Source organism: Desmodus rotundus, chromosome 3 (assembly GCF_022682495.2).
Source record: "Desmodus rotundus isolate HL8 chromosome 3, HLdesRot8A.1, whole genome shotgun sequence".
Lineage (NCBI taxonomy): Eukaryota > Metazoa > Chordata > Mammalia > Chiroptera > Phyllostomidae > Desmodus > Desmodus rotundus.
The window spans coordinates 55,318,131-55,343,565 of record NC_071389.1 but is presented as its reverse complement, the minus strand read 5'-3'; the positions used below and the strand labels follow the sequence as shown (position 1 = coordinate 55,343,565).

The following is a 25,435-nucleotide window of genomic DNA, read 5'->3' as shown; positions in this document are numbered from 1 at the left end:
AGGAAGTAATAATGAGACCATGAATTGTAGATTTGGAGGTAGTAGTGTACATAAAAGTATTAATGTATGGTGTAACTAATTATCTTTGGTTTTCTGGCCTGGCCGTTAGTCAGACTATATTAGGTTTTTCCCTTTGATCTCTCAGTGATCCTACTTTTGTTTTAGAGATTTTCTTAATTGGCGGCTGCAGCCTTTCCAGAGGAAACTCTTCACTTCTCATAATTTTGCTGCAAGACCCAGCTGTGGCTTATTGGCCAGTCTGTCAGCCGTTCTATTCGCCTGGTGATCAGAGAAACTAGAAATGAGACTGACTTTGATGTCCAGAATAGCACAGAACACACCGATGGCTATCACAGTGTCACCTCACTGAGAAAGAGCTGGGTCTTCCTTTTCCTCATGGCGGTCATTGGTTACTAGGCGGCTTTAGAGAGTAATTCAGTAAAGTAAACGTTCAGAGAGGAATTGTGTCTTCACTTGGGTTTATGTTAGGTATGATAAGTCTGTCAAATAGTTCTGTAACATATTTGGGTAGTTTTTAAACTGGTATTGAGTGGTTCCCAAATTACAGTCATTGTACACTAGTGTGAGGTACTTTTCAAGTGAATAGTTACTAATCAAATGCCAAGTTTGTAGTTATGTAAAATTTTAAAAAACTGAACACGTATTAAAGTTATTTTTTGTATAATGCTCCTCTTACCTACCTGTAGCTTGATCTTAAACGGATGGAATTTCAGCTAGTTTGCTAGAAACTGTACCTAACATGCACCCATGTTTGTGTTGGGCCACGGTGTAGTGCATGGGGAAAGCGGAGAGGATGTCTGTGTGCACCTCATGTGTTTTCCAGAAGAAGAAACAGGTTTTGGAACAATCCAGGTTAATGCTCTTTCTCTCCGAATCTTTCATAGTGTGATAACTGTGGCACAGAGCCTATCCAGGGTGTTCGGTGGCATTGCCAGGATTGTCCTCCGGAAATGTCTTTGGATTTCTGTGATTCTTGTTCAGACTGGTAGGTGTTTTCTACATTTTAGATCTTAAATTTTGACAAGTAAGGAGCATCTCAGCAGCTAATAAATTTGATTTCCAGGCCACTTAGAAAATCACCACATCTAGTGGATTAAACTTTGTTTTTCTAAGGCAGCGGTTTTCAACCTGTGTGCTGCAAGAATTTTTAAGAGCTCTAGCATCTGACTATTTAGTCAGGGCACTGACCTTTTTTCCCTTAGATGTCAAAAAAAGAAAAAAAAAAAGTCACAGCCAACACAATAGCCATCTGGTGGGAATGAATCAAAATGTTTTTAGTCAAATTGGGAAAAAAGATTTTTTGGTGTGTTGCAGAATTGTAGTAATTAGTTTATATGTGCCGTGAGGTGGACAAGGTTGAAAATTACTGTTCTTAGGCGATAATGGGAAGTAACTAACTTTCCATTAGAGATTTTGATAGATTAATGGATTTAAACTGGTTGAGCTGTGAGGAGATTTTGTAATATTTAAGCCAAAATGCATCCACTGCCATGTAATAATGTGTTTGGTGTGTGTTTTTTCTTTGCAGCCTGCATGAAACAGATATTCACAAAGAAGATCACCAGCTAGAACCTGTTTATAGGTCAGAGACATTTTTAGACAGGGACTACTGTGTGTCCCAGGGCACCAGTTATAATTACCTTGACCCCAACTACTTTCCAGCAAACAGATGACATGGAAGAGAGCGTCGTATACTAGTCCTCTTCAACACATAGCAATGGTATCATTGTGAATTATGTGCACAGTTTGGAAAGATTCTCTGCTTTCCCTGAAGTGACACTCACAGCATGACAGCTTCCTGAGTGTTCTCGTCACGTCCAGCGCTGCACTGTGGTGGCTCTAGATCACTGTTCAGCCGCTGAACATTCCTGGTGAGCTAAGGGTTTCCTTGGTGAGTTTCTCACCGCCACCTTATAAAGTCTTTTAGGTGGCGCTTAAATAGGTGAGATGGAGATGAGAGCACACATTAAAAAGTGAGTAAATTCCAAAGGTTTCGAAGAACTTGGTCATAAATATGATAATGAGAAGACAAAAGTATTTATATAAAACAGTTTAGTAGCTTTCAGTTTTGTGAAAATAGTTTTCAGCACAGGAACTGACTTCTTTAGACAAAGTTTTAACCAATGAAGGTGTTTGCTTCTAGAATATACACTTAAAAAAAACTCACTGTCCCAGTGGTGGCCTTTGATGGCCTTTAGTAAATTGGAGCTGCTTAACCACATTCATGTCTAATTTCTTTTAACCACAATGAACTTTCCTTATTACCAACAGTCAAGCACTACAGGAGGCAGCGGTCACATTGCTTCCTTAACCAGCTCATGGTGTGTGAATGTTACAAAATGGTCACTCAGATATATTTTTAAATGTAATTGTTATATAAGATGATCATGTGATGTGTACAAACTATGGTGAAAAGTGCCAGTGGTGGTAACTGTGTAAAGTCTCTGATTCACAACATTAATTCTTCTTGAAATACACAGCCTTCTGCCTCTGTATTTGGAGTTGTCAGTGCAACTCATCAAAGAAAACTGCCTAATATAAAGATCATATATATGGTAATAATTTCCCTCTTTTTGTAGTCTGCACAAGATCCATAAAAGATTGTATTTTTATTACTATTTAAACAAGTGATTAAATTTAGTCTGCGCAGTGAGCAAGAGTTCACATGCATTCTTTTATACTGCTGGATTTTGTTGTGCATCATTTAAAACATTTTGTATGTTTCTTCTTATCTGTATACAGTATGTTCCTGAATAATGTTCATTGTCAGGAGAACTGTGAGAAATAAACTATGTGGATACTGTCTGTTTATATTGCAGAATGCTTGTTGTGACTTCCTTTGGTTAGATTTTGGATTTTTTTTACTACTGTTAAAACCGAATTATTTTTTTTTTAAGAATTTACCTATCTGTCCTTTAAAAAGAGGAAGGGCTCTATTATAGAAAAGAGGGTGGACTTGAGAAGCTCTGTAAAAGATGGTAATGTTTTCATTCAATGTGTGCTGAAACACTACATTAAACTAGGTTACAAAAGAACACATACTATGGTTAAAGAGAAAGGCAGTTAGTTGTGTTCAGATATGAAAACGGAACAGGTTGAAAATTTTACTCATTCTTTTTTGATGAAAATAAGCCCCTCATGTATTTAATACAGGTAGTTGGTTTTTGAGAATCACTCTATTCCCTGGGAGTTATTATTGACTATTGGAAAGGATAGTATAAATATTGATTAAGTATTATACTGACCCAATTTTGAGTCTCCTTTTTTTTCTAATTTTAAATTAAGAGAACATTATTTACTAATCCTCTTTACCACATTGTAGGGTTCTGAAACCATACCCTGAATACTTTTAATTCAGAAAAGTAATATAATTTTAAATATAGAAATATGAGATTTTTAACATAATATATTAAAGATTACTGATCATGTTGATAAAATATATTCTTATCAGAAAGAAAAGGAAATGGACTTGAGCTTAACTTCTCACCCTGGAATTATTAGTTGGGGGAAGGAGAAGGGGATTCATTAGAAGTCTGGGCATTTTGATATTAAATGTTAAGTGAATATACCAGCAGACTTACCTTCGGCTTGCACCAAGACAGTAGCACTTGATGCTAACTTCTGTAACTTCCATGTTTGGGTAGAAGCAATACCAGTTAGTTTTGGAGAACCCTTCAGATCCGTTCAAAAATCCCATAAAGTATGAAATATGCTTCGGAAGAGGTCTATGAATGATAGTTATTATGTAAACAGAACAGACAAAATAAATATACTTAAATGTATTTTTCAAGGGTAAAGATTTTGAAAATTTTGAGGAACAAAGGATTATTTTCTGCTTGAGCAAAGATGTGTTTGTTTTGCATTTTTTCAGCTCCAAGCAAATAGTCCTTATAGCTTTAAAAGGCCCTACAGGGTAGTAGTGGGAGGTAATGTGTTACTTTGGTTGGAGGACTGGAGGAGTGGGCAGGGCTGTCATCTGCTAGTAGGCCTTCCATCTCCTACAAAGAAGTATTGGCTGTTAAGAGACAACAGAGACCTACTTGTTAAAGCATTGCTTATTAAGTAGTATTCAGTAGGTCAGATGTAGTGTTTCCTGAAATAATGTGCTCAAGTTATTTGATAAGAGCTGAAGGAACTTTTAATGACATCTAAAACCACAGCTTTGAGGTTTAGGCAGAGGAGGTTTTGATTGGTGTGATGTGCACCTAATAATAATAGCCAACATTGATACAGTGCTTGCTATGTGCCAAGCAAGCACGTAGTAACGGATTTAATTCTGACAACGTTGTGAGGCAGGTTCATTCTGTTTTCATATGGGGAAATCTAGCCACATAACCTGAGACATTACATAACGTGCCCAAGGTCGTATAGTTAGCAGATTGGTGGTGCTTGGATTTTAACCTAGACAGATTGCCCCAGAGTCCGCGTCTGCCTCCTTCCCCTATCTACCTTGGTGTCAGGTGTCACGAAGGTGGTGGAGCTGGAGGGGGCAGGGGTTGACTTTCATTCGTTCTTGCTTGTGCAGTGTAGTTCCTAGAGTACATACCTGAGCACGTGCCTAGGTTTATAGCAGAGTGCAGGAGCGGATCTGTAGATGAGGGAGAAGCACTGAAATGCTCTGCCGTGATGACTTAGACAGACACACAGGCATATAATTTGCATATCCTAGTATAGCAGCAAACATGTGACCTTGAGGCTTTAGGCAAAGTTGGGACTAAGACTTGTGTCTCCTGCCTCAGGTAGAGTTTGTTCCCATGCATGTTCGGTGCCTCTCACTTAATCTAATAGTATGCCTTGTTTCTGAACACAATTTTCCGAGGTATGAGGAACATTAAACAAAAAAAGAAAGAGAGTATTACATAACATGTAGTAAGGATACATGTTCTGTGAAATGGCTTTTCTAGTCATGCTATATAAACTGTTTTCACTGTGGATAGCACAGTTGGAAGGCCATTGTTCTAGGTGCACTGTTCAGGGTTAGAAGTGTCCAGATAACAAGCAGGTTTTTCACAAGTTTATAGAGGCATGTCCTTTGTAGGCTGCAAAGTATTTGTTTTTATTTCTCAGCTGGATGAAAAATGTGCTGCTGTTAAGTTCCCACAAAAAGAAACAATTCCTTTTTTTTCTTCTTCTCACGGTTCTTGTAGCTTATTAAGTGGACTTTCGAGAGTGGTGTCACATTTAACTCTGAGGACGGAGATCAGCCATGTCTGTCTGTTACTAGGACCTGGTTTTTAGATTCTCAGTAAATAGTTTTTGGTAGTATAACCAATGTTTTGGAGAGTTAACATTTTTTTCTCTAGGAAGGTAGGGGACACCCTCATGCCTGAGCCTGTCTGCGGGACCCACAGAGGGCTTACCTCAGGAGATCTCCTTTACAGGCTCTGCGAGGGCTGAAGAATTGAGTCCTGTCTTATCTGGAGGATGTGGTTATCTTGGTGGCTGAGATTTGGGTTTTCACTGGGTCCCTAGTTAGGCCGTGCACCGTCATTCTCGGCCGTAGTTCTAGACAGATGTAATAGAAGGGGTACTAGAGTGGAAATTCGGGGTCCTAGTGCCAATTGTGGGAGTGAGGCACTCAGTAAATGTTGACAAAAACCCACCTTTTATTGAGCACTAGGAACTAGTTAATAATTTACATGTATTATTAAGTTGTTTAATTCTCTTAACACCTCTGTAAGGTTGCTTACTATAATGATCTCCACTGTATAAGTGAGAAAACTATAAAGTTTCAAGGATTAAATGTTAGCTTTCAATAATTCCTCTGTGTGGACTGAGCATACAAAGCTTTGCTGTTGTGGAGTTTATTAGTCTAATTCAGAAGACCAACAATAAAAGTTACGTAGTTTTAGGCAGAGATAAATGCTATGAAGAAAAATAATGCTTGAAGAAAAATGGTGGGAGAATGGGGACCATTCTGTCATTTTAGAAAGAATAATGAAAAAGCACCTCAATGACAAGGGTCGATTTGAGCTGCGACCTGAATGGATTGGCCTTCCAGATACCTGGAGCAATAGGCAGGAGGATGACAAGGGCCCTGACCAGTAAAGAGCTTGGCCTGCTGAGGCAATATTAAGTGGACTGTTGTAGATTTAGCCAAACAAGCAAGAGAAGAGTGGTAATTGATGGGGTGAGGGGGTACATGGCCAGATCGGGTGAGGCCTTGAAAGTAGACCATTGTAAAGGAGTTTGGATCGTGTTCTGACATCTTCTACATATGTACACACAAGCTCTGCTACTAGGCAGAGACCCCTAAGGTCCCTTTCTGTTTTAAAATCCTATGACTTCAAAGTTGTGATGTCATTTCAAGCCATTCAGATCAGTAATGTGCTTTAGCAGTAGTGTAGAAGACTTGATTTGCACCTCTAGATACTCTCCAGGGGCAAAGCCATTTACCCCTGCTGATAATTTTTCAAGAGGGCGGCCAACTACAGTTTGGCTGTATCTCATTTCACTTACCTACGCTGTCAAAGTGGTGGTGAGCATGGACTGTGTTTGCCAGTATGTGCTATGTGTTTAAAGAATGTTAATCCCTACAAAGAGTCAAGTCATCTTGTGTTTTCTGGTACAACTGATCATTTTCATCCTGTAACTGTCTTTTTCTAATTTGCTCAAATACTCCTTATGCTCCCCTATAAAGTGTGTGACAACTTGGGGTAGTAATGAAGTATTTGGCAGCTGTGTGAATGGTAGGAACATGCCCCCTTTTGTTGGTAGAGGCATAATTGTAACCAAAGACATTTAATTTCTTCTTTAGCAAACACTGACATTTGTTTACGAGTGACTGCTAGAAAAAAAGGAAGTAACGGAAATTACCATGTGTCATGAACATACTGAGAGTTCTCTCTGTAATAGCTCAAAACTGATCTATGGCCAAAATTAAAACCATATGAGCATACCGTAAACCTCAAATATGACTGTGTTTGCTTCTAATTCTGTTTGGAATAAAGCTTCAAATGCTTTCCGGAATGATGTGAGTTACAAATAAATAGAAAAAGAGTTATCATGTGTTCCATTTACTTTATTTGTACATATTTATTTCAAGAGAAAAAATGACTTTAAAAATACAGTTTTGTCCCAGAAATGGATTCTTACCTGCACAACCACTGAAGAAAAAAAAAATCATGCAAACAGAAACTATGGTCTCTTGCAGTGACTAAAGAGAGGAAGATGCAGTTATTCCAGGAGAATACTGATAGCACAAAAAAGAACCCAAACTTCACTGGTGTGATGCGAGGAAACAATTCTACATTGGGTTTGATAAGGTCTGCAACCCCCCCTGGAAAAGGCCCATATGAAACAATAGCATCAGGATCTGTTAAACATTGTGTACTGACATGCTCCTCCCACCCACATCATTTTCATTACTGCTACTGTACTTGTCTGGCGACTATTAAGTAAATAGGTGATCATTTAAAATCAAAGCTCTTTAAGTTACCATTAGTCCAGTGAATGCAATAATAAACCACCTCATGCTTTTAAATTACGTTTGGTCGTTGGTATTGATGTATAATTGCCAAAATGCACCACCAGGTATAAAACAGGTCAGACAATTTTCTCCAGTTCTCTTAGCCATTATGACAGTATTCCAAGTAGCTAGTTTCATAAAAGTGAGTAATGTTATTGGTGACTAGTCTGGGTTTTACTGTCTGGGAAAAGCTACACAATTTCACATTTTGTCTTAAGAGTTTTCAAATTGAATCAGATTTCTAATCAATAACTCATTGTCGACCTAACCTCTGGCTCTGAGCTGCTAGTAGGTAAGACTTGAGGAAACAGTTCCAGGAGGAAGATAACCCCCAGTATGTGAAGGGCCTTCATCAGGCAACAGCATAGGGATCTCAGGGGGAGTTAGGAAGATAGGATGGGGAAGTTAGGGGTGCTAACTGCCTGTTTGATGAGAGGAGAGCCAGATGAGCGGCCTAGCATGTCCTGAGGGCACACCTGGCAGGCTGGCACTGCCCTGCTGTCCTCATTCTGCCTTAGCTCTGAGGTGCCACCTGCATGACGGGAATGTGCGGTGAGTACAGACGCGGTCTGAGTTGTGGAGAGGTGGGGTGGTACCAAATCCCCATGCATGGTTTCCGGGCACCTCAGACAGCTCAAGCTGGGAAGCAAACAGCAGTGTCAGGATTTGAAGGGGACACAAAAGGTTGAACCTGAAACATGGTTAAGGTATGAGCCTTTTAATATTTTTCTGTCTACACTGTCCTTAACATACATGCACTTTGTCTTCAGAAAAGAGAGTCAACAGCTGTGCAGAGTTGAAGAAAAACTTCCTCTGGTGTTCCCTCTGCGTTGATCTATATATAAAAGGAAAAAAAGAAAGTCTTAAATACGACCCTTTTTAATAATAAAAATTTAACCTGCTTATAACTTGCTGTGCAAAATTTTAATGACACCAAAACCAAAAAAGGGAGTAGTTGAAAAACTATGTGCCTAAATTAAAACGACGAGATGCCACTAAACACCTATTAGAATGGCCAAAATCCAGACAACTGGCGACAACACCAAAGCTGTCAAGGATGTGGAGAGATAGGAACGCTCACTCTTGCCTGATGCAAATGCAAAATGGCCTACAGCCACTTGGAAGGCAGTTTGTTAGTTTCTTAAAAAATTTAACGTTCTTACCATGTGTCCAGCAATTGCGCTCTTTGGTACTTATCCAAAGGAGTTGAAAGTATGTCCACACAAAAACCTGCACAGGAATGTTTATGAGCTTTACTCGTAATTGCCAAAACTCGGAAGCAACCAAAGACACCTTGGATTAGGTGGATAAACAACCAGACAACACAATGTTATGTAGTGCTCAAAGGGAATGAGCTATCAAGCCATGAAAAGATGTGGAGGAAACAATGCATATTACTAAGTGAAAGGAGCTCATCTGAAAAGGCTACGTAGGGTATGACATTCTGAAAAGGGGTAAGGAGACAGTAAAAAGATCGGGTCGCGGGGAGAGGCATGAAGAGGTGGGACACGGTCTTTACGGTAGTGAAACTACTCACTACTGTGTGATGGTGGGTACGTGCCATACATTTGTTAAGACCCATAGAAACTGAACTTGCTGTGATTATGATACATGGGTGTAGGTTCCTAGATTGTAATGTACCACTCGTATGGGGTGTTGATGGTGGAGGAGGTTGTGTGTGTGTGGGGGGGGGGTATATGAGAACTCTGCTCAGTTTTGCTGTGAACCTAAAACTCAAAAATAAAGTCTGTTTAAAACAACAAAAAAACTAGGTGCCCTGTTGAGGTAAAGTACTGTGAAGTGTCATGGAAGGACTGGAATTAGTTGAATGAGATTTGTGAGTGTTCTGAAGCATTCGGAGCGGCGTAGGAAGGAACTGGGGCCGAGGTTGAGAGCTGCGGAGCAGAATGAGGGGTAGGGTTGTAAAGCAAAGTAGGGCCTCAACTTGCAGGTGTGCTAAGGACGGAGTCCACCTGGGGATTGTTAATACACCAGTGCAAGGAGCCAACAACAGAGGAAGTAGGAGGAGAGCTGATTTCCTGGGCACGAAGGCACTACTTCCCCTTCCTCTCTTAGAATTTCCTGACATGCCAGCCACTGAGATTTGTCCCATCACATGTAACATCCGCAGCAAGTAGAGGCTTGGTGATCCATAGGAAGGGGGAGAAGCGGGTAGCGAGTTTGTTTAATACAGCTTTTTCGGGCTTCATCTCCAGAGGTTCTCATACGACAGGTTTGGGCTGGGCCTTCTGAACTGCCTACTTAACAAATTTTCTAGATCGGGGTGTCCAACCCATGGCCCACGGGCCACATGCAACCCAGGATGGCTGTGAATGCGGCTCAACACAAAATCGTAAATTTAAGTAAAACATGAGATTATTCTTGCGATTATGTGTCACAATGTATTTAATATGCGGCCCAAGACAACTCTTCTTCCAGTGTGACCCAAAGACACCACAAGGGTGGACACCCCTGCTCTAGACGATACTGATGTGGGTCATCTTGGGCCCCACTTCGAGAAAGAACAATTTCTTCAACTCTCGTCTACCTTCTTTGGGCAAACTAGTTTCGATTTCACAACATTAGGGATTCACTGATTTCAGTGGTAGAATAAATGTTCAAAACAAAACACATTTGAATATCCCAGGAAATAGATACATCAGTGTTTATAGAAGCACTGTTTGTAAGGGCCCCGAACTGGAAAGACTGCAGAAGTGCATTGGCAGTAGGTGGCTAAATAAGTCGTGGCATAAGCTCCTGCCTTACTGAGTGCAGCAGGAGAGAGAGAAGACAGCTGGAGGAATGGAAAGAAGGCCGCCACAGAAATGGTGCCCGATACCAGTGGGAGCTGAAGGAGCGAGAATCAAGGATGCCCCGCTTCTGGCGTGAGTACCAGGCGGTTCCTCTAAAGGAGAGGGAATAGAGGAGAAGCAACAAGTTTCAAGGGAAACAGATGGGCAGTTAAGTTCTGGACCTGAGGAAACCAGGTAGAGACACCGTACGTGTATCGCTGTTTGTAAAATGAAATGTTCTATCTTTAAGTAAAAAAAAAAAAAATTGTGGCATAGTCATATAATGGGATACCAAGGCAATGAAACAAAAACGCTAGAGCTACTACATTCAGCAACATGGGCCAATCAGAATGTGAGGGAGAGTGGCAAGTCTGTCGGCAAAGCATGCTGCACGAATTCTCAGAAAGCTGGAAGACCAGCAAAGCTAAGCTATATCAGCAAGGGATCCATGCCTACATGGTAAAATCATAGAAAGCAAGGAAATGATGATCAGAAAAATTAGCATCGTGGTCACTTTCTGGGAAGAGAACAGACTATGTGATCAGGCGACACGGGGTGGGGAGGGACTTCTGTGATGCTCTGTTTCCTGACCTTCGTGGTGATGACACGTGTTTGTTTACTGTTTCTCGAAGTGTGCATATTTCTTGTATGCATTCCTGTATGGATGATAGTTCTCACAATAAAGAAAAGGTTAAAACAAACTGAAAAACATGTAAGCCCGCCTACCCCCCATAAATGTGTCATGCTTGCTCCTTATAGGAGACTCAGAGATGCCACCTGCAACTTGTCTCCCTGGCTCGAGGGTCTCCATGTGGGGGCCGGGTCTTAGCTGTTGCCATGTTTTGCCCCTCACAGCACCCAGCCGATTGCTTTGCCTCGCCCTCCTTTTCCTTTCAGACAGCGAACATTTCCCGAGTGCGAACGATGTGCTCACACACCGAGTGGAGGAAGACACCGCGGCCCTGCTCTCGGGCTCACAGCGCAAGGGCGGAGACGAACCACCGGAATCGACACTATTGGGACACAAGCTCATAAACTTGGGGGCTATAAAGAAGCACCTCACACAAGTCTTAGGAAGGCACGGAGGCTTCCTGGGGCAAGTAGTCATAAGTATCCTTTAAAAGAATAAACCTTACCACCACTGAAGCCGAAGTGCTTTTTACTCATTGATTTACTTTTAAAAAAATCACTTCTGCTGTCCCTTGACGGCTGTCCTGGTTTGCTAGCTCCCTTCCTTCTTCCCTCCCTCCCTCCTGGAGCCCATTTCCTGACCCACAGTCTGGCCTTTCTGTAAGGAATGGGATTCTTTCTAATAAAACTGGGCAACCTGGTTCAGAAACAAGAGTTAATAAGCACAAGGGCCCAAAGAGCAAAACCTGGTGTTTTCCGAGGGCTGGGAGGCACGGAAGGCTTTAGCTGGACCATTTCCCATTTCTATTTCCACTCCAAACCATACAACTCATTTTGCTTTGTGGCTTACATATGGGAGTTATTTATTTAAATAAACAAAAAGCTTCTCATTGTCACTCAGCCACATGCTGTGGTGTGAGCCACTGTGGAGCCCAAGGATGTGAGGAAATTTAAAGAGAAAAATCAAATAATCAGACTTTCTAGATGGAAAAAGCAGCCTTTGACTTCAGTGAGTGGGAAATCTATGAAGCTATCTGGGATCCTCAGTCCCAAGAAGCACAGCTCTGAGAATAAAATTCTAGAGGCAATGAGGCAACTTTGAAAAAAAATATAGAAAGGGTTTTTGTGTATGCGCTCTGTGTGTGTGTTGGGAAAGCTATGGATTGGGCTTTTATGAAGCAAAAGAGCACCCAGCTAACCTGGCGGGGCCAAAGCCTTCTGTCTATGAGCCAAGTTTCTCCCTCAGTTCTCCAGAGATTACCTGGACCATTTCCTGAATCTCAGTGTCGATTCTTCCCGCTCATCTAATTCCTGGGTGGGAATATTTTAAAACACTACGTAGCTTTTCTATTTTCATGTGTAACTGTGTAACCCCAACTTAGTGCTTTCTAAATTACAGGAACCATTCTCACTGCTACGACGTCAGCTAATTTAAACCAGCTAACCAGGTGCTAGCGTTTGGCATCCTTAGTGCACAGACAAATGCTGTGTCATTAGCATGTTGGTTGTTTTGTGTGAAGGGGGCTTAAAACTTGAAAATAAGGTGTCTTGCAACAGTAAATTTTTGCTCCATAGTCAATGCTCGTAGCAACCCTCTTTTTCCATGAACAGGAAAAGTAAGTTTCATGATGTCCTTTTCCCAAAAGATCTCCAACTCTGAATGGTCAGAGTCAGAATGTATGAGGTTTTATTGCATTTAACTGAAAACTAGGTAAGTGGCTTTTGGTCTGAGACTTAATATAAAATCCTCCACTAAGTGATGTTCTGATCGGTATACAAAAGGGCTTTTTAGCCCTGGATGGTGTGGCTCAGTGGATCAAGTGCTAGCTAGCCTGCTAACCAAAGGGTCGCTGGTTTGATTCCCAGTCAGGGCACATGCCCGGGGTGTGGGCCACGTCCCCAGTTGGGGCACGTGAGAGGCAACCACGCATTGACGTTTCTCTCACTCTCTTGCTCTCTCCTTTACCATCTAAAAATAAATAAATAAAATCTTTTTAAAAAGATTTTTAAAAATAAAATAGCTAAAAGCAAATGAACAGGAAATAGGGTTATATCTCTTGAGTTTTCACCTAACTTGTGGAGCAGGGTAGTCAGTAGTGGAAACGCATTGCTACATTGGGAAAGTAGTCACACCACCTTGGGAGTTGCATGGTTTGCCTTTCTTCCTCCTTAGTTCTGTAAATTTGAAACCATAAACCAGCTGGCTGGTTCAAATGCTGTCCAGATCCAGTTGTGTTTTTCCTGAATTTTCTCCCGCTGTTCAAAAGATTGCTTGATTTTCAGTTTTGCATTTGATGTATTGGCACCATGGGCCTTCCGGGACAGACGCAAGCTGCCACAGAGTGGTCTATGATCAGTGAGAGAGCACCTTCTTCCTCTTCTAACCTCATCCTCTGTTCAAGCACAGCCTCACACCCCGGGGTCCCTCACTGCCAGAGGACAGCAGCGGGGCCCGGCCAAGGCCGATGTCCTGAGCACGCAGCACCTGGGCACCGTCTGGGGACAACCGTTAGCTACATTTTTCAAATTTAGGGTTATGTGAAGACTGCTCCTGGGGAGTCACCATTTTACAAATCTGGTCAGGCCCGTCAGGCCACACATTTCTCCCCACTCACGAGGCCATAAAAAGAAGGATCATGCATACATTTAGTTTAGAGAGATTTAAGGTGAAGTGTTAGCAACAATCCGAGGACAGATTATAATCTGCGCGTTTATGGCTTCTCTGTGCAGAGGACTTCCCCAAAACACAGGCTGTTTGTCTAGTTAAAATGTTACAGGGTACTACTTTCCTTCTTTCTCTTCTTCTCAATTCTGTCTGGAGTTTAAATTTGATGACCAGATCTTCTTACAGACATGAAAAATCTATCCTTTCTCAAAGTGACTTTCCTAAAACATAACTAATCAGTCATTTCCCTGGTTAAAATGGTCCCCTCCATTATCTGCATATTTAGTGCCAACTTTCTAGGTTGTTCTAGAACTGTGTTATCCAATACAGCAGCCAAAGGTGGCTTCTGAACACTTGAAAGGGGGCTAGTACTACTGAGGAATGGAAGTTTTGATACTATGTAATTAAAATTAATCTAACTCTTAAAACTGGTATTTAACTCAGTTATTAGAAAATTCAAATATATGTTGGAACAACTTGAGTATGTGAAATCTACTGTTTCAACTGTAAATTTTATGAAATACAAATACAATGTTAGTATTTCTGATGATAATTTAGCATCTTTTTTTAAAGATTTTATTTATTTCTAGAGAGAGGGGAAGGGAGGGAGAAATAGATGAAGAGAAATATCAATGTGTGGTTGCCTCTTGCGTGGTCCCCATGGGGACCTGGCCCGCAACCCAGGCGTGTGACCTGACTGGGAATCCAATTGGCGACCCTTTGGTTCACAGCCCAGGCTCAATCCACTGAGCCACACCAGCCAAGGCTAATTTAGCATCTTAATTAAGACATACTTAAGTACCAAATTTTGAAGACATAGTTAAAAAAAGAATGTAAAAATATCTCAATAATTTTATACTGATTGCATATTGAAATAATACTTAGAATATATTAGGGTAAATAAAATGCATTATTAAATTTGTATTTGTTTCTTTTTACTTTATTGCTGTTGTAAATGTGGCTATAAAAAATCTTAAATACAAATGTTGCCCACATTATATTTCTATTGGACAATGCTGTTCTAGAAAATCTATTGAATGAATGAAGGGACTCAAGGCCCTTCACAGTCTTCCTCAACCTTGCTTTTTAGTCTAGTCTGCTACTACATTAATTCATCTGTTGGCACCCTGTCTTGTACTAACATTATTGGGCTCTTTTACGTGTCAGTGCCCTTGTCTCCTCTCCATCTGTTGTGAACTTGAGCTTATCCTTTAAGACCCAGCTCAAAAGTCTTTCTCTCTGAAGCCTTTACCTACCTTTCCAGGGCCGAGCTCTGTGCTCCCAAAGACCTGGAACATTCTGTGAATCCTAGGCCTATATTTACCACCTTACTGTGGGTGCAGAGTTTCATGAGTCTCTTGCCCCTTTGAATCCCCAGCAGTAAGCACCCTGCCTTGGACATTAGAGATGTCCCATCAATGTCTGACCATGCCAGGGACCTTAGATGGAGCAGCACCAATTCTCTGCTGGTGGAATCCATGGCAGTAGCACTTGGAGAGGTTCTGAGTTAAAGTGAAGTAAAGGGACTGACTGCCCTGACATGAGCAAAAGCACAACCCGCTGCCATGTGATTAAAGCAACCGCAGAGGAAGAAAATCGAGAATGCGCACGGAAGAGTACAGAGGCCTGGCATTCCCTTCTGCCTGCTATTCTGGGAGGACACAAAGGAGTGCTGAGCACAGCTTGTCTCTGTGGGGCCACAGGGTTGCAGAGAGTATTGCACCCAATCAGAGCTCTTTGCGGGAATCTAGTGAAGACCTGCCAATCAGGAAGGGAGGGGGTGGAGAGAAGACTATTTCAAGCAGAATCATAAAGGAGTTTTGTAAGTCTCTCAGAGACAGACGGAAGATTGATGCCGCATCGGTCAAGTGAGAGGACAAACCTCAGGGCTTCTTGAAGCCCTTTCTCCTTCATGAACTTCTTTGTTACTGGGCCGGCAGGCAGGAGGCAGGGGCCTCTCCAAATCCAGGCTGCTAGTGGCACTCCACCCGGACAGGTCCAGACTGAATCCAGAGTGAGGCTTCAGGCTCAAGACTGAGAAGTAAACTAAGCGGAGGTGGGGTGTTGATAAAAGGGGCCAAACATCCAGGAAGTGGGAAAACCCAAAGCTTTTCTATGTTCAAAGACCTCTTCTCAGGGCAATGTGGAGGTAAAGGGAAGTGGAAACAAGTGGGTTAAAAGAAAAAAAGCCTCTGTTCAACATAGCTGTCTCTCTTCAACTGGGAATGAAAGCCTTTATGCAGGTGTTTATTTACTGCACAGTTGTTAGTAGTAGACAAATACAACCAAACTGGAAATAAACTGGTGGAGTAAACTACAGAGCATCCACATTATGGAATATTACATAACCATTAAAAAGGAAACAGTATTGCAATATGTATTGACTTCCAGATATTTCAGAGAAATGTGTACACAATGGTAGTATTAGCCTATTTGATCTTCATAGACTCTCAAGGGAAAGTCCTCCCACTCCCCTACCTCCTGGGGCATCCGGATTTGGCAAGCATCCCTTCACATAGCCTCTCCCAACATCCCACAAGAGCACCCATGGAGACCCAGGAGAAGATGAACAGTCTCAGGAAATCTGACCTATTGCCAATGGAAGTACATTCCATTGTGTGCTCCTGACTTAGAAAATAACCAGAAAAGCAGGAATCTGTCTTTCTGCTACATGGCCATGGCTTTCAAAGGCAAGAGTTGTTCTCCCTGTGCTCCGCACCACCCCCCAGGACGTGTTTTTCGATAAGACTGTATTACCAAAAGAACACGTGAGGAGGGTGAGCACAGTCCAAACTACCACTCGTGGTGCAGGAGGGGCAAACAGGAAGAGTCCTGGGTGGATGCACATCAAGGGTGGTAGGGGTCCCTGCTCGGCACACAGCCCCGAAATCCCACACTAGATTCGAGCCTGCTAGGTGCTGGGGAGCAGACAGGGAGCTGTGCACCCCAGCGTGCCTTCCCGTGGAGGTTAGACGTGAGCAGGCCCGAGTGCCATCGGTACTCAAGGGCACAGAAAGTGAGATTAACGATAATCTGCACATCCTGTGAGTCTGGAGGCGTCCCCTCCATCTCCACCCTGAGCTGAAGGATGTGGCAGGTTATAGTTTCCAAAGGTGGCTGCAAGTATACCTCCCACCCCACATACTCTTCTGAATGTGACCTTGCCATTCACCCATCAAGAGATGAAGTATGATCTCCCTCCCCTTGAACCCGACCTTACAGACATTCTGGCAACCAGTGTAGTAGAAGTGATACTGTGTGACTTCCTGGGCCAGGTCAGGAGACTTGCAGCTCCTGCCTTGGTCTCTGGGAACATTCACTCCCTGGGGCGCCACCTTGGGACCCAGGAGCAATGCTGTGACAAACACAAGCTATTCTAGAGAGGCCAGAGGGAGGAGCTCTGGTTGACAGTTCCAGCTAAGCCCTCCAAGGCCAGGCACCAGCCCTGCGAATGAGGGCAGTCTGGAAGTGGAGACAGCAGCCCTCGCCATGGGAGCCGCTGAGGGAGCCCACACACTGGGGAGCAGAGAGAAGCCGTCCCCGCTGTGCCTTTTCCAGACTCCCGATGCATGGGAGGCACGAGTACACAGTCATGTCTGCCGTTTGATGATGCTACATTCCGGGTGGTTTGTTATACAGCAATAAACAGTAAGGAATAGATGATAAGTAAACTTAAGACAAATTGAGGTTTTTGAGGGAAAAAAACCCCTATAGTGACTCAGAAGATTAAGAAGACCTCTGAAAATCATAAAACGCAGAAACTAGAAAAATTTCAAATAAAAATGTTTGAATACTCAACGGTAAATACAGGGGTGGGCAAAAGTAGGTCTGTAGTTGAGCGCACATGAAACAGTTTATTCTTGTGTTGCTCTGGATTACTGTATTCCTTCCCAAACAAACAAGCGCAGACCTCCTTTTGCCCCCCACCACCCCCGTATTTACTGAGTGCCCCCTGCCACTTGTACCCACTGTGCAGCACACGGGTCAGAGCTGTGAACAAGACAGTCATAAAAATTCATTTTCCACTGGTAGCCACAGAGAAGTAAAGAAGTAATTATAACAAAGCATGGCAAGTTCAAAGAGGGCGAAAGAGACAGCACCGTGAGACCGCACAGGGCGCGATTAATGTTTTCTGCTGTAATTTGAACGGTGCGCGGGCACGGGAAGCTCACACAGGAAGAAGACACAGCAGCTATGGAATAAGAGCAGGAAGTCACGACATGAGAACAGACTTCGACTGAAAGGCAGTGGCATGAGACGGAAAGGCGAAGCTAAGGTAAAGAGCGAGCAAAGAAAAAACCCCACTGGAGAATTGAAGTCGATGGTGGTCGCTGGAGAACAGGAATGGGTGTATGAAAAGCTGAATTGGTAATAGGAAAGACAAATTTGGGATTTCCCCTAGAATGTAGATAACCAAAAATTTAAAAAAAGAAATTAAATAATGGAGTGGGTTATACAACAGATGGAGAGCTGTGTCCCCATACAGAAGTCCCTGTGGTGTGTCGCCGGTGAGCCCCTGAGAGGGGCTGCCCTGCACTGAAACGTGCTCTCAGGGTGAACTACACCGGATTCCAAGACTTGCTAGAATCAGCATCGCCTGTGTCTTCTTATTTTTCAAAATGTGGCTGCTAGAAAACTGAAAATTACATATGTGGCTCACCTTACATTCTGTTGGTCAGAGCTGGGATAGAAGGAAGAGAGAGGAGACCCAAGAATTTTGTGTTTTTGAGGAATTTTGATGGAAGACAGAGAACAGTGGTACATCAAAAAATCAGAGAATGATTACAGAACGCTGTTGGGGGTAGTTAAAAACAGGCCTCTGTCAGTGAAAAATCAGTGAAAGCAGATCTATACGTGGACACAAGTTTTCAATTACATGAAAGAATTTTTAAAAATTTCTCTAAAGATACTGATTGAAAAAAAGTGTACTTTCAAATTTGTCTCTGCCTTTCCGCCACAACACTAACTGCTTGAAGACAGTGGAGCAATGCTTACTGATTATCGATAAAAAAATACTACAAAACTGTCATTTATGTGTAAGTCACTGTAATGACATTCTCAGATATTCGCAGAGAAACTGTACTGCAAATTAGTGGAAGTTACATTAGCCAACTGAAAGAAGAATCAACAGTAAGAATTCAAGTACAGAGAATTCAAGGTATGAAGGTAATTTGGGGTTTTTCTTTACTTGTGTTAGGCTCCAAACTTAGGAATCCAGTTGATCGCAAGGGTTATCGCAAGGGTTATCAACTGGACTTTGCATCCAAGGGGTGAAATTTGACCTTATGGTGCCTTCTTCTTCTTTTTTTAAAAGGAGCATATCACCCGAGGATATGCTTATTGATTTTAGAAAGTGTGGGGGGTGGGAGAGAGAGAGAGACACCAATATGAGAGAGAGACATCGATCGGTTGCCTCTGGTACGTGTCCCTACCAGGGATCAAACCCAAAACCTAGATATGTGCCCTGACTAGGAATCGAACCCACAACCTTTTGGTGTACAGGACAATGCTCCAACCAACAGAGCCCCCGGCCAGGGCTGACGGTGCCGTCTGCTTCTGCCCCTTCCGTGGTGGTACTGGAACTGCACTGCTCTCCCTCGGTTCGCAGAAGTGTCCCGTCAGGTTAGATGGCCGCCCCGAACAAGGACGGCACTGTAGTGTGTCAGGACTTACTAAAAATGGCTAAACTATCTACAGAGTTGGGACACTGCAGCAGGGGAACTGCTGAACAAAATGTTTATTTTCTCACTTACACAAGCAGAGTTGCCAAAGAATTTGATTTTCTGCCTGTGTAAAATGCATGTTTAATGAGTCACCGGCCTCTCTTTTCATTTATTTAATGGTTAGTGCTAATAAGTAATGCAGGGACTGAATCACCTGCTATCAGGCACTCTTCATCCATGGCCTGGGAGTCTGCAGGCTGATTATACCATGAGCAACACGTATAGACGAAACAGAGAAAAACAAATGTAGAAAACACATCAAAAATGTTCATGAGTGCTTATCTTTGGATGCCAGAATTCTGCATAACTTTTAATCTTTATACTCTTACATTTTCTAGTTTGTTTCTATAAAAAAGAAGTTGTTACTTTTATACTTAGCAAAGGGAGAGGTTTAAAATACCAATTCATACAATTTTATATATGCCACTTAAGATAGCTATTTCTGGATTTCCCCCAAGTTCTCAGCACGCCTTTCTCTTCTGGGACTTTCTTGCCCCTCGCCCAATTCCAAGAGAAGGGCCCTGGGACATGTGCGTGTCTCAGTCAGTGTGCATTCAAATGCCACCTCCTCAGAGGTTTTCCAGGCAACCCCTAAAATACCCACCCGCAACAACTCACTCTGTTTTGTTGGATGCATAAAGCTTATCTTATTAGAAATTATTTTACTTTCTTGTCTGTTTCTCTCTTTTCTGTGTGGGGAGGGCTGCTTTTCTGTCTTGTTTACTGCTGGGTCCCAGCACCAAGAATAGTATCTGACATGTAGTTCTCACTCAAAATAATAGCCACAGAACACATGGAAAAGCCCCTGTGACCGCACGTGTCTGGCCTTGGCTTAAAGGACAGGAGAAAAGACCCCGAACAAAGCAAGACCAATCAGAAGGTTTCCAGAATTTGGAACTTTTGAGGTGACATGCAAACGTGGGAGGTGCAGGGTGGCCGTGTTCTGGCTTCTGGGCGGGAGGGAGACGGAGACCTGGATGACAGAGACAAAGGGAAGGCACAGGGAGCCCAGTCCCACAGCCTGCTGGGCCTGCTGCGTTTCAGCCTCGGGTCGCACACCCTTACGATTACGTTCTGCGTTTTGGGCTAGGCCAGTTGGAACCGGTGTCTGTCACTCACAGCCAAGGAGTTCTAAGTAATGTATCTGTGGTCACAGTCATGTTTTGAAAATCACAGCAGAAATATTTTTGGAAGAAATACTCCAGAATGGTTTCTTGTGAGTGGTGGGACAACCTAACTTCCTAAATTTTCTAAAACCAGTACATGTGACTTTTATGACAAGGAAATAATATTATTTTCCCCGAGAATCATAGCATGATAGGCCCCAGTAGATTGTGTCAGTCCGTCCCTTTTATTTTAGGGTGAATCGCTGAGCGGGTGCGCGGTGAAGGACTCCCCGACCTGCACACAGCTCATTCACTGCCGTGCCCCCGCCCGCCCTGTTGCTGATGCCCAGGACGGTGTTTTCTCTGCTGGGGGCTCTTTGGCCAGTCATTGTGCTTTTCATCCCGACATGCTACATTTCAACTGTCTTTTCAATAATAAATTCTCCCATTTTGGTGGGGGAAGAAAGCTTCTTTTATGGGCTAACTCCAGGGAATTGGGTGGGACCGTCACACCGCCGTGTTGAGAGCTTCCACAGTGATACTGAGGCAGCATCTAGACTGGGTGGGAAAGAAGTGCCACAGCTGACGGCTGATGTCTGCCCTGAGTGAGGGGAGAGAGGGGCTGGATGGAGGAAAGTTCTGCTCTGACGCTGTTAGACGCAGGGCAAAGCTGGCTTTATGAGAAGGGGGAAAGGGCTGCACACTCAGGGGATCCATCGGTATCACACAGGCCTCTGTCCCTTGGTTTATGTTAAGAGAAGTTCTGATGTCACTGTATGATGATGGCATAACAAGAACATAAAGAATGAGGCAGCGGCTGTACAAATTCTGCTCTGCTTTTTTTTTTATTCCTTTGACATTTTTTATTATTTTACCTTTGGTTGAAATTTCATCGCACTTTTTTTTTTTGGCTAGCTTGTGGCCAAAGGGGCTGACCGTCCTTAGGCCAGGGTGTCAGCTGATGGAGTCACCACGAGCATGCCTGGGCACCATAGAGGCCTGAGTGAAGTGCTCGTGAAGGGTCGGACCACAGTGTGGCTCTAATTCCTACGTAAGTCTCATCGAGCTACTGTTGTGTCCCACTGGTGTCACGAATTGCATTCATCAGCCCCACCTAGTTTTAAGAGACCTCCTTTAACGATCAAAGAGCCCCCGGGGTGGTGAACAGCACTGCTTTGGGCCCAGTAAACCAGTGAGGCAGGGAGGAAGAGCTAAAGTCCAAAGAGCATCAGAAACAAGACACAAATGGTCACTTGAAATTCAGAAGGAGATTAATTGGTTGCAAGAAGACTGGACAGGAGCCCAGCGGCCAGAAAGCGTGAAGGGACAGAGGCTTTGCCTTTGTCCCCTGGAAAACACGCCTGTCCCTCTCCTGAAGTGCTTGCTGGCAAACCCTGCTGGGGCGCCTGCAAACAATTCTCACCTCCCTGAGCTCCACGCTCCACCCTCCCTTTCACTATCTAGGTAGGGAGGAAGTTTTGGTTTGGTTTTGTTTTGTTAAAACTCTGCAGCTGCATTGGTGGAGGACAGGCCCAGGCAGAGGCAATGGGATAAAGCAGCCGCCTCAGGAGGTCCTCTGGGAGTCCTGAGGGCTGGAGCCCACGCTGCGCTGGAGTCAGGGCTGGAGAGGTTTTAAATATTTGCAAAGAGGATTATAAATGTTACCTCATTACAGACCCAGCTGCCAGCATCACCAGGATGCAGGGGTAGCTGAAGAGACGAGCCAAATGAAACTGGGAACTTCCTTTCCCACTAACTTAGATATTTCTAAGGACTCCAGAACTCAGATGTGTCTGAGAACTCGGTTAGCCCTGTGTCCACGTGCCCATCATGTGCGAGTGTGGAGAATTTAGGTTGGAATAATGCAAGAGAAGTAGCAAGGGGATTTTCTGACTCTGAAAATGGTTAAACTCTGAATTATTTAGGGATTGTCTCACCTCTGTAAATCTTCAAAGTGGGAGAAATTCCCTTCTGTCTGAATAATTTCTGCATATACTCCAGGCTGCACGAAGTGTGGAAACCACTAATCTCGGAAAGGCCTTTGCAACCCTGAACCCTTAAGCCCTTGCTCTTGTATAATGCATTTTTTGTTTCCTTGTTTTCAAAGACCCAAGTCTTTGTTTTATGTGGCAAACAGAGGTTACGCAAAGCACAGCAAAGAGGTTTCAGTTTGCACACCAAATCCTATCGGTAGTAGCTGCTTGGAGAGCTGTGCTGAGAACATTCTGAGGCCACATCCGGGCACTGCAGGAAAGGTGGGTTAGCAAGGTCTGCCACTTATCTGACATCCCGGCGTCAGATCAAGGGACGCCTTTCAGAAGCCTAGACCCAGGGTTAAGTTCTTAAATTCTGGAAAATGGAGGATTCATTATCAAACATCTTCTCCCAAGGAACTGACAATTGCAGCTGCCTCAGATACAGGCATCTTCTGTGAGAATTGATGTCTCTTATGAACGTACTGTGAATAGCAGGAAGTAGACCTTCACTCTCCCTATCATTCTTTGGGGCCTCAGGATTTTGTGCCTGGAATACTTTTCTAGCCTCCCAGTGGTCTCCTAGCCTTCCCTTCTTGGGAGCTGTTCTCCACAAGGCTGATGGACTGAGCTTTCCAAATGGAAGCCCTTCAGTAGTTCCCACCACCCACAGCACAGTTATTTGCTCCTGCATAAGGTTCATCTTGATCTGGCCCTTTCTAGCCTGCCGGCGCGGTGTCTTAGCCTTCTTTTCCTTGGCACTTTATGTCACAGCGAAGCTGAGTTCCTTGCCCCTCCCGACTTTTTCCACAGGGCGATCCTTCTGTGGGGAGTGCCTGCTCCCCTTATGTCTTCCCCCACCTCAAGGGTCGATCTAGTTGACCTCCTGCAATGCCTTTCCTTCCCATTTAGACTTGGTTAAAGGGCCCTAGTAAATTGGTGCTTGTCTGGACCCCCTGCTGTGACCACAGGTGTGTCTATATCCCCTGCTGAAGCTCTGAGCTCTTGCAGACGGGAACTACATCTTATTAGCTGCATCCAAACCACTAGGCAATGGATACCCATAGGAGGTGCTTGATCCATGTTTCTTACATGAGTGAATGAATGGGGTTGTGTAGTTCCCCCAAATTCATGACATTAATGGTCACTTGGCACCACTAAGTGGACCCAACCCATTTCCCCACAGTATCTTCACCGCGTTTCCTAATTACCTGCTCTCCTGGCCCTGCACACTGCTTCTTTCAATAACAGATGACAATAACAACAACAGGAAGAAATCGAGGCAAAGGAGGCAAGTGCCAATTATGAACTGTGTAAAAATCTAGAAATTCAAAGTCATTGAATCTTAGATCTAGAGGAGACCTTTTGGATAGTCTTGCTCAGCTCGGGTCTAGAAGGTGGAACTGACACCTCACCCATGCCTCCCTCCCTCCCTTCGTTCCCATCTTCCTCACTCTCTTTTTTGGAAAAAGGAGCTATGAAAATTGTACGACCAGATTTCATGGTCCATATGGTGAAAAATATTTGATTTGGATTGATAACAGAAGTGAAGAGAGTAAGGGACCCATATTTTGGCCTAAATTGTGCAGTTCTAATTCCCAGATCCTTTAACCAAAATTGTCCTGGTTTTATCACTTTTCTTAAAAAAATCATGGGGAACTGGCTCATTTGGAGGGGGGAGGGAAGTGGTTCACCTTGTGTAGCTGCGTTTTCGTCTCATAGTAGGCGATCACGGGGATGGCCGCCCGGTAGTAGGCTTCAAGGCGCTTGGCGATGGTGGCGGTGCTGTCCGCGCCGGGGCTGCGCTGGCTTCTCTGGAGAAGGCGGCTGGTCATGGTGTCTGCCGAGCAGTCCATGCAGATCACCAAGTGCGGGTCTCCAATCTGGGGGTGGGGAGCACAGCACAGTCAGAGACTCCATTCTCTGGTGCTCTAGGAAGGCCTAGGACCCCTACTTCTCCCCTTTCGTGGCTTTCTGATTCCTTCTGAGGTCCTAGAACTACATCGTGGCAGAGCTGGGACTCAACTTTGTGGCTCTTTATTTCCAAGTCAGTGGTTTCCCCATGATGCCTCAGAGTTGTCTCTTGTCTTTGTCACGTCCCATAATGCAGGGACTACATAAAATCCGAACCAATGCAGTCACAATCTGTTCTCCACACCAGGGGGAAGGGCGCGCACCTGTGTGTGGTGTGTCCTTTCGGAAGCCTTCTCTGACCTACTGCGGCAGAGCTGATCACTTCCTCCTCTGTACCATGCTATCCTACACCAGGGGCACAGGGCGACTGTGTCTACGTTACGTGGGGGTTAGCACACCACAATGCTTGAGCACACATTGGTGCGAGTCAGGCTGCTTAGGGTCAAATTCTGGTGTGGCGACTTGTCTCCGAGATGGTCTTCATCAATTGTTCTTCCCCCATTGACACAGAGGCCAAACCTTGAACCTCAGCTGAACTGTAACTGTGTTGACCAACAGAATATAGTGGAATTGATGTGGTATGCTTTTTTAAAATTCATTTATTTATTTTTAGAGAGAGGGGAAGGAAAAGAGAGGGAGAGAAACATCAATGTGTGGTTGCCTCTCGTGCGCCCCCTACTGGGGACCTGACCCACAACCCAGGCATGTGGTATGCTTTTAGAAGCAAGATCATAAGAAATTTTGCAGTTTTTGCCTCGTCAACTGCCATCCAAGATGTCCAGCCATTCTGACTGCTAAGATGGGAGGTAGCACAACCCAGCCACGTGATCAGGGGCCACGTGGACAGAGATGCCCGTGCAGCCCTTGTCTGTTTTAGATATCCCAGCCCTGGCTCCAGACATGTATACTCAGTCTTAGCCACTGTCTGATTGTAGAAATTCAGTATTAGCTATTACGTTTATTTCCCTAGTCGGCTACAGTCTCTTTGTGTGCAGGGGTTAGAAGTGCTCAGCTCCTGGTCTCAGGTCTAGCATGTATTAGGGAGGTGATTTTAAAATGCTTTAACGAATGAATACTGATGACATGATCGGTAGCATGAGTCTCCCCATCTCCCCACGCTTCTCTTAAACGTTCTTTGCTCCT

At 43.8% G+C, this 25,435-nt stretch overlaps 2 protein-coding genes across 9 annotated transcripts in view; one reads left to right on the top strand and one right to left on the bottom strand.

Moving 5' to 3' along the window:
* The window catches only part of ZZZ3 (zinc finger ZZ-type containing 3), a 97,073-nt gene extending 94,237 nt beyond the window's left edge, over nt 1–2,836 (top strand). For all 7 annotated transcript variants that reach the window (XM_045199581.2, XM_045199580.2, XM_045199582.3 and 4 more), the window contains 2 exons: nt 906–1,006; nt 1,550–2,836. In XM_045199581.2, coding sequence (XP_045055516.1) covers nt 906–1,006; nt 1,550–1,694 — 246 coding nt within the window. In that variant the 3' untranslated portion in view covers nt 1,695–2,836. The remainder of the gene's footprint in view (nt 1–905; nt 1,007–1,549) is intronic.
* A 5,354-nt stretch (nt 2,837–8,190) lies between these two features.
* Nucleotides 8,191–25,435, bottom strand: part of AK5 (adenylate kinase 5) — a 202,144-nt gene continuing 184,899 nt past the window's right edge. For both annotated transcript variants that reach the window (XM_024565514.4, XM_024565515.4), the window contains exons 13-14: nt 24,073–24,261; nt 8,191–8,324 (exon numbers count right to left, since the gene is read on the bottom strand). In XM_024565514.4, the coding sequence (XP_024421282.2) occupies nt 8,256–8,324; nt 24,073–24,261 (258 nt within the window). In that variant the 3' untranslated portion in view covers nt 8,191–8,255. The remainder of the gene's footprint in view (nt 8,325–24,072; nt 24,262–25,435) is intronic.